The sequence below is a fragment of the Nicotiana tomentosiformis genome, chromosome 11 (genome assembly GCF_000390325.3).
Source record: "Nicotiana tomentosiformis chromosome 11, ASM39032v3, whole genome shotgun sequence".
In the NCBI taxonomy this organism is placed as follows: domain Eukaryota; kingdom Viridiplantae; phylum Streptophyta; class Magnoliopsida; order Solanales; family Solanaceae; genus Nicotiana; species Nicotiana tomentosiformis.
This window is the reverse complement of record NC_090822.1, coordinates 121940500-121955098: the sequence shown is the minus strand read 5'-3', so window position 1 is coordinate 121955098 and position 14599 is coordinate 121940500. Positions and strand designations below refer to the sequence as shown.

At 35.4% G+C, this 14599-nt stretch overlaps 1 protein-coding gene across 1 annotated transcript; it reads right to left on the bottom strand.

Annotated features, from left to right (window-relative positions):
- Window positions 1-6883: 6883 nt before the first annotated feature.
- LOC104103347 (nicotine N-demethylase CYP82E4-like) lies at window positions 6884-9686 on the bottom strand. Its single transcript, XM_009611244.4, has 2 exons — window positions 8715-9686; window positions 6884-7716 (listed from the first exon to the last, which is right to left on the bottom strand). The coding sequence occupies exons 1-2, from the start codon at window positions 9651-9653 to the stop codon at window positions 7102-7104; spliced, it is 1554 nt and encodes a 517-aa protein (XP_009609539.1). The 5' UTR covers window positions 9654-9686; the 3' UTR covers window positions 6884-7101.
- Between the last annotated feature and the right edge of the window lie 4913 nt (window positions 9687-14599).

Genomic DNA, 14599 nt, shown 5'->3' with positions numbered 1-14599 from the left:
GGGTCTCAACAATACTATAACATAGCCTAAGCATGATTTCTAACATGATTTATAGTCAAATTTCTTCAACACATAGAGATCATATAGGTAACAATAAATTATTCAACTTTATAGTTTCCCGGGATGGACCAAGTCACAATCCCCTCGGTGCACACCCACACGCCCGTCACCTAGCATGTGCGCCACCTCTAAAATAATCACATGATACCAAAATCCGTGGTTTCATACCCTCAGGACCAGATTTATAATTGTTACTTACCTCAATTCGTGTAATTCTTTATTCTGCTATACCTTTTCCACGAGAATTGGTCTCCGAAAGCCTCGTATCTAGCCACAATTAATTCGATTCAGTCAATACAAATTATTGTAATTAATTCCATAAGGAAATACTAATTTTTCCAATAAAATCCAAAATTAACTCAAAACTCACCCGTAGGGCCCACGTTTCGGAACCCGACAAAAGTTACAGAATATGAACGCTCATCCAACCACGAGTCCAACCATATAAATTTCACCAAAATTCGATATCAACTCGACCCTCAAATCTTCAATTAAAATCTATGAAGATTTCTACCATTTTCAACCCAATCCTTACTCATTTGAACTTAACAATCCTTCCACAACCTTATTGGTATCTATACATAATACTCTTACACCCAAGAATCATACTATAAATCACCCATTTTTACTCCAAACCCGAAATTGAAGGAGTGGGGAAAGAAATTCTTACCCCTTTGAAGCCCTAGCAAGATCCTTGTGAAATTTTCAAACATTGAACAAGAATTGATGGATAAATGACTAAGTCTTCACTTTCTCTCTCTAAAATATCATATTTTGGCTAAAAAATGAGCTTCAAGGGTTATAAATCAAAGTTGGGTCGGGTAAAAAATTAGAAAGAATGGAAGCTCCGACGTAGTTATGCGGTCCGCATAATTTGGCCTCCAAAGCTGGGCGTTACAGACCCGGTTTGCGGTCATTATGCGGTCCGCATACTTGTTCTGCGATCGCATAATGCACCGCAAAACAAGTCTGCGGTCGCATAGTGTACCGCAGATTTTCATTAAATCTTGCCCCTCTTCTAGTCCATTCTACGACCATTATGCGGTCTACAGAGTGATTTTGCGACCGCATAGTGGTCACAGAAATGACCTTTTTCCGACACAATTTTTCTTTACACATCGGTGCATTGTTCAACCCAAAAAGTCCGAGCCGCGAGAAATTTCTATAATCTTTGTACTAATTGATCTACCTCGGCACCACCAAACCTTAATTTTCTTAGCAAAATTTCTCTGGGGTCATTATACATATAAGTTAACATCCGGTCAACCTTTTCAACTTAAATTCTAAACCTTGGAACTAAGCGCTCTAAATCATTTCAAAACCTCACCGAACCCAAACCAATTATCCCGTCAAGCCAAATAACAATTGAAATTCACAATTTGAGCAGTAAATGGGGAAACGGGATTATAATACTCAAAACGACCGGCCGGGTCATTACAATTATAAACTTAATTACCACTATTCTAGAGGTTCTAATTCAATTACATAACACAATTATATATTGTCAATTGTTTACAACGTAATGGATTAAGCTTTATTTATTCGCATTTTTAGGCTCCAATATTTCTAATTTTCTCAATATATCTCTCTCACCAAGCACACCCAATTCACATCCCAGAATTAATCTAGAAACTAAAAAGGGATACAAATATTAATCAATTAATTGAACTCACGTTCCAATATAATTGAATTTAAAATTTTCAAAATTGTTATTTGTTTGAATTTGGTATTATTGCTATCACGACCCAAAATCCACCATAGGTCGTGATGGCACCTAACGCCGCCGTCAGACAAGCCAATGGTGATTTAATCAACTTAGTTACTCATTTTACTACTCGTGAAATCATAATTTCCATTAATTAAACAGTATGCAATAGAGTTTACAGGGTGAAATGCTAATAACTACGAGAATTACCATACTAAACATCCAGTAAGAACCCCCAAACCCCGGTATCACAAGTGTACGAGCATCTATTAAAGAGTACAATAATAATACAACCTCCGTCTAGAATACAAGTTAGACGGGGAATATAAATAACCCTGATGTAGAACTATGTATGATGCGGATCGTAACAAGAAAGTGTAGCTCACCGTAAATTACCCGCAATAGCAATGCCTCTGCACCCTGAGGACCACCGGAAACATATATATATATATATATATATATATATATATATATATATATATATTAAAAGGGCCAAACATACCCCTAACGCATTGAAAATGGCTCAAAAATGGCCTCCGTTAACCTTTTGGTCTAAAAATATCCTTAACGTTTTATTTTTGGCTCACATATACCCTTAACGTTTTATTTTTGGCTCACATATACCCTTGAAACTAACAAAATATGGATGGTAAATTTTTGACTCACCTTCCATCAATATACCATATATTGTTTTATATGTATTTTATACCATATATATTTTTATATGTATTTTATACCACATATATAAATTATATATATACATCATAATACATGTAGACAAACAAAATATACCATACATATTCTTTAAAATTGTGTATTTTATACTTTATATATACCACTATTATATAATTTATCACATATACTATTACAATAGAAAATATATAAGAACCATCGGTCGAAGTTATAACATGTTAAAATAAAGGAGCGGTTCCGCTCCATTACAATTTGCTCCATTAGATGTCAATATAGCTTTAAAAAACTAACATGTGCCCTTGTTAATTTTTAAAGGATGAGATTTGTTTTATTTATTAATTCTCTACTATTATTATGGTTAAGTTTCTATTGATAAACAAAACAAAATGTGAATGGACCCCATAAATTGATCAGTGTCATGTTCTTCCCCATAAATATATGTATTAAATTAATTTTTTTCCCCTTATGATCGGGTGAGTATATATATATATTTATTTAGCAAGTGAATATTATTATTATATATATATATATATATATATATATATATATATATATATATATATATATATATATATATATATATATAAAAATTACTTTCTGGGGAAGAATATGATGCTGATAGGTCATTCACACATTGTATTTGTTTATCAATAGAAACCTAACCATAATAATAATAATAGAGAATTAATAAATAAAAAATCTCATCCTTTAAACATTAACAGGGACACATGTTAGTTATTCAAAGCTATATTGGTATCTAATAGAGCAAATTGTAATGGAGCGGAGCCGCTCCCTTATTTTAACATGTTATAACTTCAACAGATGGTTCTTATATATTTTCTATTATAATAGTATATGTTATAAATTATATAATAGCGGTATATATAAAATATAAAATACACAACTTTAAAGAATATGTATGGTATATTTTATTTGTTTACATGTATTATGATATATATAAAATATAATTTATGTATGTGGTATAAAATATATATAAAATATATATGGTATATTGATGGAAGGTGAGCCAAAAATTTACCATCCACGTTTTGTTAGTTTCAAGGGTATATGTGAGCCAAAAATAAAACCTTAAGGGTATATGTGAGCCAAAAATAAAACGTTAAGGGTATTTTTAGACCAAAAGGTTAACGGAGGCCATTTTTGAACCATTTTCAATACGTTAGGGGTATTTTTGGCCCTTTTTCGAGTTGCATAATAAGTACGTAATCAACGCGTATCTAGTAAGTAACTAGCCTAACCCAGAGAAGTAATGACGAGAGGTTGACACCGACACTTACTAGTGGTCTAATAAGACAGATGCACTGAAAAGGTAAACATATATGGAGCAGAGTAAGTAAACAAAATAAACAAGTATAAATACGTAGTACAATCCTCCTTTCATCAATAAGCTCAAGCTCTCAATTGGCAGTTACCTTCTCGACCGGAGTATGTATATATATATATATATATATATATATATATATATATATATATATAACAACACGAACCATAGATGCATCTACTAAATTGCCGAGGTAAACGGCCCACTCCCATGAGAGCGTGGTACATAATTATGCTGAGGCAAACGGCCCGATCTCATTAGAATAAGAGCTTTAATGGATGCTTGACCCACTCACAAATAAACATGTGAGTTATAAATTTTAAAGAAAACTTTTCGATGAAAACACATAGCGCGGGAGAAATTCATAAGGGGAGTACAATTATTCTGCGGCTAATCATGAAACCCGTCAAATCTTTACAATAGCAAGTCTATTATTCTACGCAAGTCTAGTCTCAAGTCGTAACGTAAAATAAAGGAATTTAATAGGCATGGGACAACTAAAATAGTACCGTATAGCATGGCAGGTACCTAAGTCTACCCGGACATAACATGAATATAACTACGTACAGACTCTCGTCAGCTCGTGCGTACGTAGCCCCCACAATAAGTAACACATAACAAATACATAACATAGGGGTAGTTTCCCCCTCACAGAGTTAGACAGGAGACTTACCTCGCTCCGAAGTTCTATAATCGGCTTCAAAGCCTCTCTAACACCTCAAAACGATGCCAGTCGATCCAAAACTAGTCAAACAATATGCAAACCAATAAGAATATACTCTAATACCCATAATTAATCAATTTATAATAATTCCCAACTCAGCTCGAAAAATCAATAAAGTCAACAATCGTGCCCACGCGCCCGAATTCCGAATATTTTCGAAGATAAACTTTACCCAAGCCATCACAAACTCAAATATATGATTTTATTCCAAATTTTATTTTCAAAACCAGTTGTCAAAATCCAAAAAATACCAAATTCTAGGTTTTCTACCAAATATTTTAAATTTTTACTAATTTCCATGTTTAAATCTTTATATACCCCATGTATTTAACTCACAATATGCGGGAATCACTTACCTTGACATAAATGGTAAACATCTCCACTTGAAGCTCTGCAAAAATTGCCCAAACCAAGAGAGAATGAAAGAAAATGGGTTAAATCTCGTATAAAACCAAGTCTGCCCAGCGCTGCCTCGCATCTGCGGTCCCCTGGTCGCTTTTGTGACAGCCGCTTCTGCGGCTTCAATCTCGCACCTGCGAGAACCTAGGCCAGGCTGCCAACCGCATCTGCGGCCCCCTCCAACTCTTCTGCGACACCTCCTCAGCAGGTGCGTTTTTGTTTCTGCGAAAACTCTGCATCTGCGGTCCCAGCCTTCCCCCACCAAAATTCGCTTCTATGCTAGCCTGCCCGCTTCTGCGGAGTCGTATCTGTGGCCCTTTTTCCGCAGGTGTGATTGCACCAACAATTGGCCAAAACCAGCATTCCTCAATTTCAAATTTCTATCTGATTCCAATCCGAAACTTACTCGAGGCCCCCGAGAGCTCGTCCATTCATACCAACAAGTCCCATACCTCACACAAACTTATCCAAAGGCTCGACACAAATAACATCAAAATCATGAATCGCCTATTAAAAATCTTCTTTTCAACTTTCAAACTTCCAAACTTCGACGAACGCATCAGAATCTTATCAAAACACTCCGGAATGACGCCAAACTTTACACTAAAGTCAAAATTTACGATACGAACCTATTCCAAGGCTCGAAACTCCAAATGGACACCGATAATATCAAAATCCACTTCAAACCAAACTTATGAAATTCTAAAACCTTTAAGATGCCAATTTTCTATAATCAGCGTTGAAATGCTCCCGGACCACCCGATACTCAACCCAAACATACGCTCAAGTCTGAAATCATCATACGAACCTATTGGAACCTTCAAATCTCGATTCCGAGATCGTTTACTCAAACGTCAATCCTTAGTCAATTATTCCATCTTAAAACTTCCGAAATTAGAATTTTTCATCCGAATCAACTCTGAACTTCCCGAAATTTAATTCCGACCACATATACAAGTCATACAACATAAAGTGAAGTTACTCAAGGTCTCAAACCGCCAAACAACACGCTAGATCTCAAAACGGCCGATCGGATTGTTACAATTGCAAACGATTAAGGATATCTTTTGAAATCTATAACTCAATTTTGAGAGAGTTTGGTAAAAATTAGAGTTTGTTTTTGTTGGAATTTCAAATTGATACTCAAAAACAAAGACATAAATAAATTGTTTATATGCAAGTTTTATGTAAGTTGTATGCAAATTATATGTAAGTTATATGTTTTAACCAAATGTTTATACAACAAAAAATTCATACGCAAGTTTTATGTAAGTTATATGTTTTGATCGGATTTATACAACAAAACGTTGTATGTTTTGACTGAAGTTGCATATTTTATTAAAAAAACTCTTTTTGAAAATATCAAAATTTACTAAACCGTGTAATTATCAGTCACGATACAAAATCTCAATCAGTCGTGATAGCGCCTAACACATTTTCTAGGAAAGCCGAACATAGCAATAAAGAACCAAAATAGCGGAATTTACAGAAATAACAAAAGACTGAAAATACATGATAATTCTCCCAGAACTAATAAATACAGAGTCTTGAGCTCTAATACGAAAATAAAATTCTGAAATAACTAAGTACAATACTGTGTAAAGACAACAATACATAAGAAAAGAGACACCAAAACTTTCAACCCCGACTTATACAAGTGATTCTTTTCTGAAAGATTTTGTTAGGTTCTTAGTAGCAATCAATGGCAAATTTTTTCTTTTCCTTTACGTACCTTTTAGTCTCCTTGATAGTTGTGTTCCCTTATCCCAACGTACATAATTTCCATCACATTTCATTCTTATTGGTAAAGCGACCAGTATTTTGATCTCAACTTTGGCAAATTAAAGATCCTTTATTATTGAAAGATCGTCCAGTCCAGCAAAAGTTGGAAATGATTATTTCTTGAATTTGATGGAGTAATATCATGACACTAGGCAAATTTCAAACATAGAATAAGCTGTGGATCAAGTAAATAATTAACACTTTCACTGGAGATTGTGGTACAACCAGTCAATTATCTTCTACAAACCTTTATATATTAGCACAATTATTCTTTACTTATTATTACAAATGTACCAAATTAGAAAAACTCGTACTGACAATTAATTGATAAAAGGTAAATGAATATCCATTTAGGAGTATTATACAATGATCAACCAAGATGAAAGATCTTAGGTTTTAATAAAGCTCAGGTGCCAGGCGAGGCGCTATTATCAGTTCCACAGGATTTACCTTACGTATAGTTATGCCTGCACCTTCCTTCATATCCAAGGGCTCGTCATTTGGAGTTCTGTAATTGAAACCTTGGATCAAATGTGCCATTGTTAAGTGTTCCACTTGCAATGCATAAGTCATCCCTGGACAAGATCGTCTTCCAGAACCAAACGGGATATACTTATAGTACTGACCACGAAAGTCAATATCAGTAGCAATGAATCTCTCTGGATCGAAAGTATCAGGATCAGACCAGAGTTTAGGATCACGTTGCAGTTTCATGACGTTTGCGAATAATCTTGTCCCTTTAGGAATGTGATATCCACTAACAACACAATCTTCTACATTTTCGTGTGGTACTAACAAAGGTCCTGGTGGATATAATCGTAACACTTCTTTAACAATAGCTTGGAGGTATACCAAATCCTTAATATCACTCTCTTCTACCCATCTGTCCTTACCAACTTTTGTGTCTATCTCTTCTTGTGCTTTCGTCAAGGCCTTTTGATTGTTTATCAATAATGCCATTCCCCAATTTATGTGAAGAGCAACTGTGTCTGCTGCATCCAAGACCAAACTCTGGAAAAAAGAATAATTAAAAAAGGAATATCAATTATTCACATACCTTGTTTTAGTTAGTATAGTTATTGTCAAGTATGCACACATCTCATCTATACTATGATTTTTTTAATTGATTAACAATAAAATAATTCATTTATTTCAAATATTTTCTTAGAATTGTACGAGGTCAAGTTTATTTAGTGTAAAAGCAAACACACGTTTTAGACCTTACCTGTATATTCTATTTTTAATCCAATAAATCAAATATTTATCCAAAAAAAATGTATATCCTCTAAATAATCACTATTCTATAATAGACGTATTATATAGTTCCAATATAACTTGTCCGCAAACCAAATGACATAAGTATTAACTTTGACTATATTGATTTTCATCATTATTAAAAATAGAATAACGACATGAATCTATATTCAACAAGCAATTAAGGAATTTCCCCCTAAAAAAGAGAAGAATTCCGTTTGGTTTCATTTTTCTTATGCTGAATGGGAGTAAAGAAGTTTTATTCTATCAACGTGGTTCAATCAATTATAAGAGGTTATATCTCATCTTTTTACCATCAAAGATTTTGGAGTGGTAAATACTATTTCATTTTTATTCAGAGCTCTCGAGATAAAGTTCTGGAGTAAAGTCTCAACTGGTAGATACCGTTTTACCTCCCAAAGCCCGGGCGAATCCATATAGCCCCAAAAATAATCTCATCTTTTTCTGTTTACCATTCTATATTTTTATTAAATCATCCTTAGTATTTAGATAGTTTAACAAAAAGGTCAGTCTGATACATAAAGCATCCAGCATCCAGCATTGCAGGGTTCGGGAAGAGCCACACTCCAATTAGGGGTATGATGCAGACAACATAATCTAATACAAGCATTAGTGGTTGCACCTGAGGCTCGAACCTGTACACATAGATAACTTTACAGTTGCTCCAAATTATTATTAACATGTCTGCTCCTCAAAATAAAAGTGAATAAATGAAAAATGACAGATGAACTTACAAACACCGTTGCTTTAATGACAGTATCACGAGAGTAACCTTCACCAAGATATTCATTACTCATTTTTGAAAGCACCACATCAATGAAATCTTGTTCATTCCCTTCTGCATTAACCTCCATTTTTTCTCTTTTATTAATATGTTCCTCTAACCAATTCTGAAAAACAGAATCTATATCTTTAAAAGTCCTTTTCATAGCCTTAACATGCCCTTGAAAATCCACCCATTTAAATAATGGAATTGGAAATGCATCCCATAACACAAACTCCATTGATAAAATCATAAAATCCTTAAACGCTTTCTTAAATCTCTCCACTTGTTCATCTCCTTTACCGGATTCATAATTTTTTCCAGCGATCATCTTCACGATCAGACCAAAATTCAATTCTTCTAACCAATCAGTTAAATTTATCGTACTCGAATTTCCATCAATTCGAGTATATAAATTCTTAATGCTCGCTTGAATTCTTGCAAATCTCACGTGTTTGAATTTTTCGAGACGACTAGCGGAGAGAACTTCCTGAATAACTAATTTTCGATTTTTTCGCCAGTAAGGTCCGTAATTGGCCAAAAATAGCATGGCATTATTGTAGCCAAGGTAATCGCCGTAAAGAAAAGCTGGACGATTGGAAAAAATGGCATCATTTGTAGAGAAACAGTCTTTTACAGCTTCGTAACTGCTTACAACTAAGACAAGGGGAAGGCCTAGCCGAAAAGTGAAAACGGGGCCGTATTTGTCAGCTAAGTCTCCGAGTTTTCGAGCTAATGGACGGTCGTCGCCGTCGTCATTGAAGTGGAAAAGATGGCCGATTACCGGCCATCCTCCGGGGATTTTCGGTGGTAAGGGTTTTGAAGGTTTTTGAGATTTTTTTGTCCATAGGAAGTAGAAGAGAAATGTGAAGGTTACTAGTCCTACAATGGCTTCTATGGGAGAAAGCATTATGGATTTTTAGATAAGAAGTTGAGAATATAACTATCGGCAACTTCCTTTTTATAGGTAACTGTAGGATGGGCATAATTCCATAATATGGTAAATAGAGAACTGTCGTACCGAAATAGAAAACATTAGTGTTTGATATACAGTATTTTAGTTGGTAGGGTAATTGGCCTAAGTTTTTAAAAAATCGGTGTTAAGTATGATATTTGATATTTAAAAATATAACACCTACATATCAATATCGTATCGAAATATATACTTTGTTACACAAGACACATATCATTGATTATAACATATTAAGTTGCACAATAATTTTCTTTTGCATTCATGTTGAGGTGGATGATAAAGCTCATGTACTTCTTTAAGAAAATGGCGGAACAAGATAGATAGTAGATTTTGACTCTTACTAGATACGCTGTCAAGCAATTTAACGTTATGTTTCTATGATTTTAGGGTATTTCTTACTTCGTTACTCGTGGATTGATGACGTATCTGTTTAAATATTCCTTATTATATTCTCTAAGTTCATCAATTAACTCGAAGCAAGTAATAAGCCATTGTCAATGGTCAAATTTATTATCTCTCTCTCTCTCTCTCTCTCTCTATTGATACTAGCTGGTTTTGGACCGGGGCGGAGGGGGAGTATAACTTACGGATTCGGCCGAACCCAGTAGCTTTCGTTCAAACTATGTATTTATTTTAAGAAATTCATTGAACATGTATAAATTATTAATTTAGAACCTAGTAACTTAAGAGATTTAGAATTCTGAACCCATAAGTTTCAAATCCTGGCTCCGCCTCTTGTTTTGGATAAAGATTTTGTCAACTGTCATGTGAGCTTAGAATGTTTTTTATTTTTGTATTTGTGAGTACTTCAATTAAAAATATTAGAGTATATGACTTTATGCACTAGTTATTATTCAAGCCAAACAAAGCGAAATTACCGAACAGAATAAATCAAAATTAAAAGAAAAAAAGTCGAACCAACGATAGGGTTGGGCTAAGATTTAACTAAATATGTAAACAAAAGATTTATGTTACAAATAAAAGAAATAGTATAACTTTATTAAATAATTTTGGACTAATCATTTGAATAATTAACTCAATATTCTTTGAAGTTAGCGGAATCATAGTTGAATCGTGATTGAGGGATAACTCACTTAATAAGTTGATGTGAAGGGTTCAAACTCCATACGTAACGTAGTATTCCTCTCCTCTATTGGCCAGAAACATAAATAGTCAAACATCCAGTTGGCAATTGCTAATGGGAAGTAACCGATTGCTCACGTTATCCTCGAACTAGAAATCTTCGGACTAGAAATTAGAATCATTCAGTGTATGTGTTCTGAATGTGTCCTTTTAGGCATTGTCCTTTTCCTTTTCAGACCTTTTCACTTACTCTTTTCGTATTGAACTAAAAAAGTCGGTGAATTTCAATATTAGAAATAGCATAGCCACAATCTCTGTTCAACCCCACACGTAACTGTTTTTTTCTCTGTCTATAAAAGTCATCTTTTTCTTCAATCATTTACATTTTGATGTGCTATGTTACAATTGTTTTTATCAGGAATTTGCTGGGTGTTAAAATAGTAAAGTTGTATTCGTGTGATCTATAAGTTACGGATTTAAGTCGTCGAAACAGCCACTAATGCTTGCACCATCGTAAACTGTTTACATCACACCCCTTGAGATGCGGCTGTCACGATCTGAAATTCTCACCTTCGGGTACCGTGATGGCGCCTGATATTTCACTTACTAGGAAAGCCAACATTGGAGTAATTTTAACCATTTTTAACAATTCAATTTGATTAATAATAAAGAAATCAAATAACTGGAATAAAATCTGAACTGAAGTGAATAAGCCAAAATAATAGCGATATCGAAATACCATCTCAGAACTAGTGTCACAAGTACACGAGCTTCTAGAATAATATAAATAAGAGTCTGAATAAAAATAAGGTTGTCTGAAAGAAAGCATACAACTAAGATAAAGTGGAAGGGGACTTCAGAGATGCGAACGTCGTGCAGCTATACCTCAAGTCTCCTTTGATAGCTGAATCCGAACAAATCTACAGCCACTGAGACCAACTCCAGTATCTGCATAAGAAGTGCAGAGAGCAATATGAGTACAACCTACCTCATGCACTATATAAATGCCGAGCTTAACCTAGACGAAATAGTGACGAGGGTAAGGAAGGTCGCTTACATTAACTTGTACGCAATAATAATAATAATAATAATAATAATAATAATAATATTAATAATAATAATAATAATATGTCACGACCCGAAATTCCCACCGTCAGGACCGTGATAGTGCCTAACATTTCACTTGCTAGGCAAGCCAACGTAAGAGAATCATTTAAACCAATTCTTATTCCATTCAGTAAATAATAGCAATTAGCTAAGATGAATTATAGTGAGTGTTGAATAATATAATGAAACTGCATTAATTACTACCACTCGGATCTGGAGTCACAATTCACGAGCATTTTAGAATTCACTACAAGTAATAGTCTCAAAGAAATACAACTATTTGGATAAAAGAAACAGTAAAACAGAAGGATAGACGGGGACTTCAAGATCTGTGAATACGGACAGATCTACCTTGAGTCTCCGGATAGCGATCCAACAGCTAAAATCCCGATCAACCCGAGCCGGTACCAAAATCTGCACAGAAAGTGTAGAGTACAGTATTAGTATAACCGACCCCATGTACTTGTAAGTATCGAGCTTAACCTCGACAAAATAGTGACGAGGCTAAGGCAAGGCACCTACAAATCAACATGTACAATTTAACAGTATATATACAAATAACAGTAATGAAGAGCTAAACAGGACATATCGGGAGGGGGAAACATGCTGGGAAAAATACGAGATAAAGAACTATAACAGAATGATAACTGAAACGACCAATATACTATGAATCAACAGAAACAACGAATACAGTAAAGGAAAAATGTACGGCATCACCCTTCGTGCTTTTACTCTCACTCTCACCATAAAACCATATCATGGCACGACATCACCCTTCGTGCATTAACACTCACAATATGGCACGACATCACCCTTCGTGCGTTAACACTCACAATATGGCACGGCATCACCCTTCGTGCATTAACACTCATGATATGGCACGACATTACTCTTCGTGCATTAACACTTACAATATGGCACGGCATCACCCTTCGTGCATTAACACTCACAATATGGTACGACATCACCCTTCGTGCATTAACGCTCCCAATATGGCACAACATCACCCTTCGTGCATTAACACTCACAATATGGCACGACATCACCCTTCGTGCTTTTAACACTCTCCTTTACCATGACAATTATGATATGAACAATCAATTTAACAACACTAGTCTAAACACATAACAATTAGACATAGGAAAGAGACAATATAAGAAAAATCTGAGAAAATAGGGAAAACGGGTAAATTGGCGGCGCATAAGTACTCGTCACCTCACATATACGCCGCTCACATGAGTTTCACATAGAAAATAATCTGAGGTTCCTAATTCCCTCAAGTCAGGGTAAGACACAACACTTACCTTGCTCCGAAGGCCACTTAATTCTCAATCACAGCTTTTCCTCTCAAATTCACCTCCAAACCACTCGTATCTATTCAAAAATGACTCAATAATATCAAGTATTGCTAAAAGGAATTAATTATATTGCATAAATTAAATTTCCAAAATGTTTCCTCCAAAAAGTCAAAAATCGACCCCGTGCCTGCTTGGTCAAAACCCGGGGTTCGGACCAAAATCCATTTACCCATTCACCCCCGAGCCCGGATATATAATTGATTTTGGAATCCGACCTCAATTTGAGGTGTAAATCCCCAAATTTTCGAAATCCCTAGTTTTTACCCTAACCCCTAATTCTACCATGAAAACTCTAGATTTTATGTTGCTAATTCATGAAATGTAATGGGTAATTGAAACAAAATGGTTTAGAATCACTTATGAACACCTTGGGGAAGAAAATGACCCTTGAAAATCGTCTCTAGTCCGTTTGGTTTTTGAGAATAAATGGACAATTCCCATTTTGATTCTGTTTTAAGTGCTGGGCGACAGTGTGCATCGCGTTCGCGAGGCCATTGTCGCATTCGCGAAGAGCATTGGCTGCCAAGCCTTTGCGTTCGTGTAGGCTACCCTCTCCTAGCCTTCGCGTTCGCAAGACATCGCTCGCGTTCGCGAAGAAGGAAAGATTGTCTCCCCCCAGTGCCTAACACTACGCGTTCGCGATGAGCTTGTCGCGTTCGCAAAGGGTAACGCCCCCATCGCTTCGCGTTCGGGACCAAGCCTTTGCATTCGCGAAGAAGAAAATTTCGGCCTCATCAGTTTACTCTTCGCGTTCGCGGGAGTACCTTCGTGAACGCAAAGAAAACATGCCAGAACACCTGCTCCAGCAAAATACTAGATTTTCCCAAATTTAAAACATCCTGTGGCATTTCCGAAACTCACCCGAGCCCTCGGGATTCCAAACCAAAAATGCACACAAGTCTAAAAACATTATATGAACTTGCTCGCGTGATCAAATCGCCAAAATAACACCTAGATCTAAGAATTTAGCATCAAATCAAATAAAATTCTCAAGAACACTTTAAAATTTCTATCTTCTCAACTGGATGTCCGAATCACGTCAAATCAACTCCGTTTCTCACCAAATTTCACATACAAGTCTTAAATATCATAATGAACCTGTACCGGGCTCTGAAACTAAAATACGGACCCGGTACTAACAATGCCAAACATCACTCAATTCTTAAAAACAAATAATTTTCAAACTTTTAATTTTCATCAAAAATTCATAACTCGAGCTAGGGACCTCCGAATTCGATTCTGGGCATACGCCCAGGTCCCATAATTCGATACGGACCCCCTGGGACTGTCAAAATATGTATCCGGGCCCGTTTACCAAATATGTTGATCGAAGTC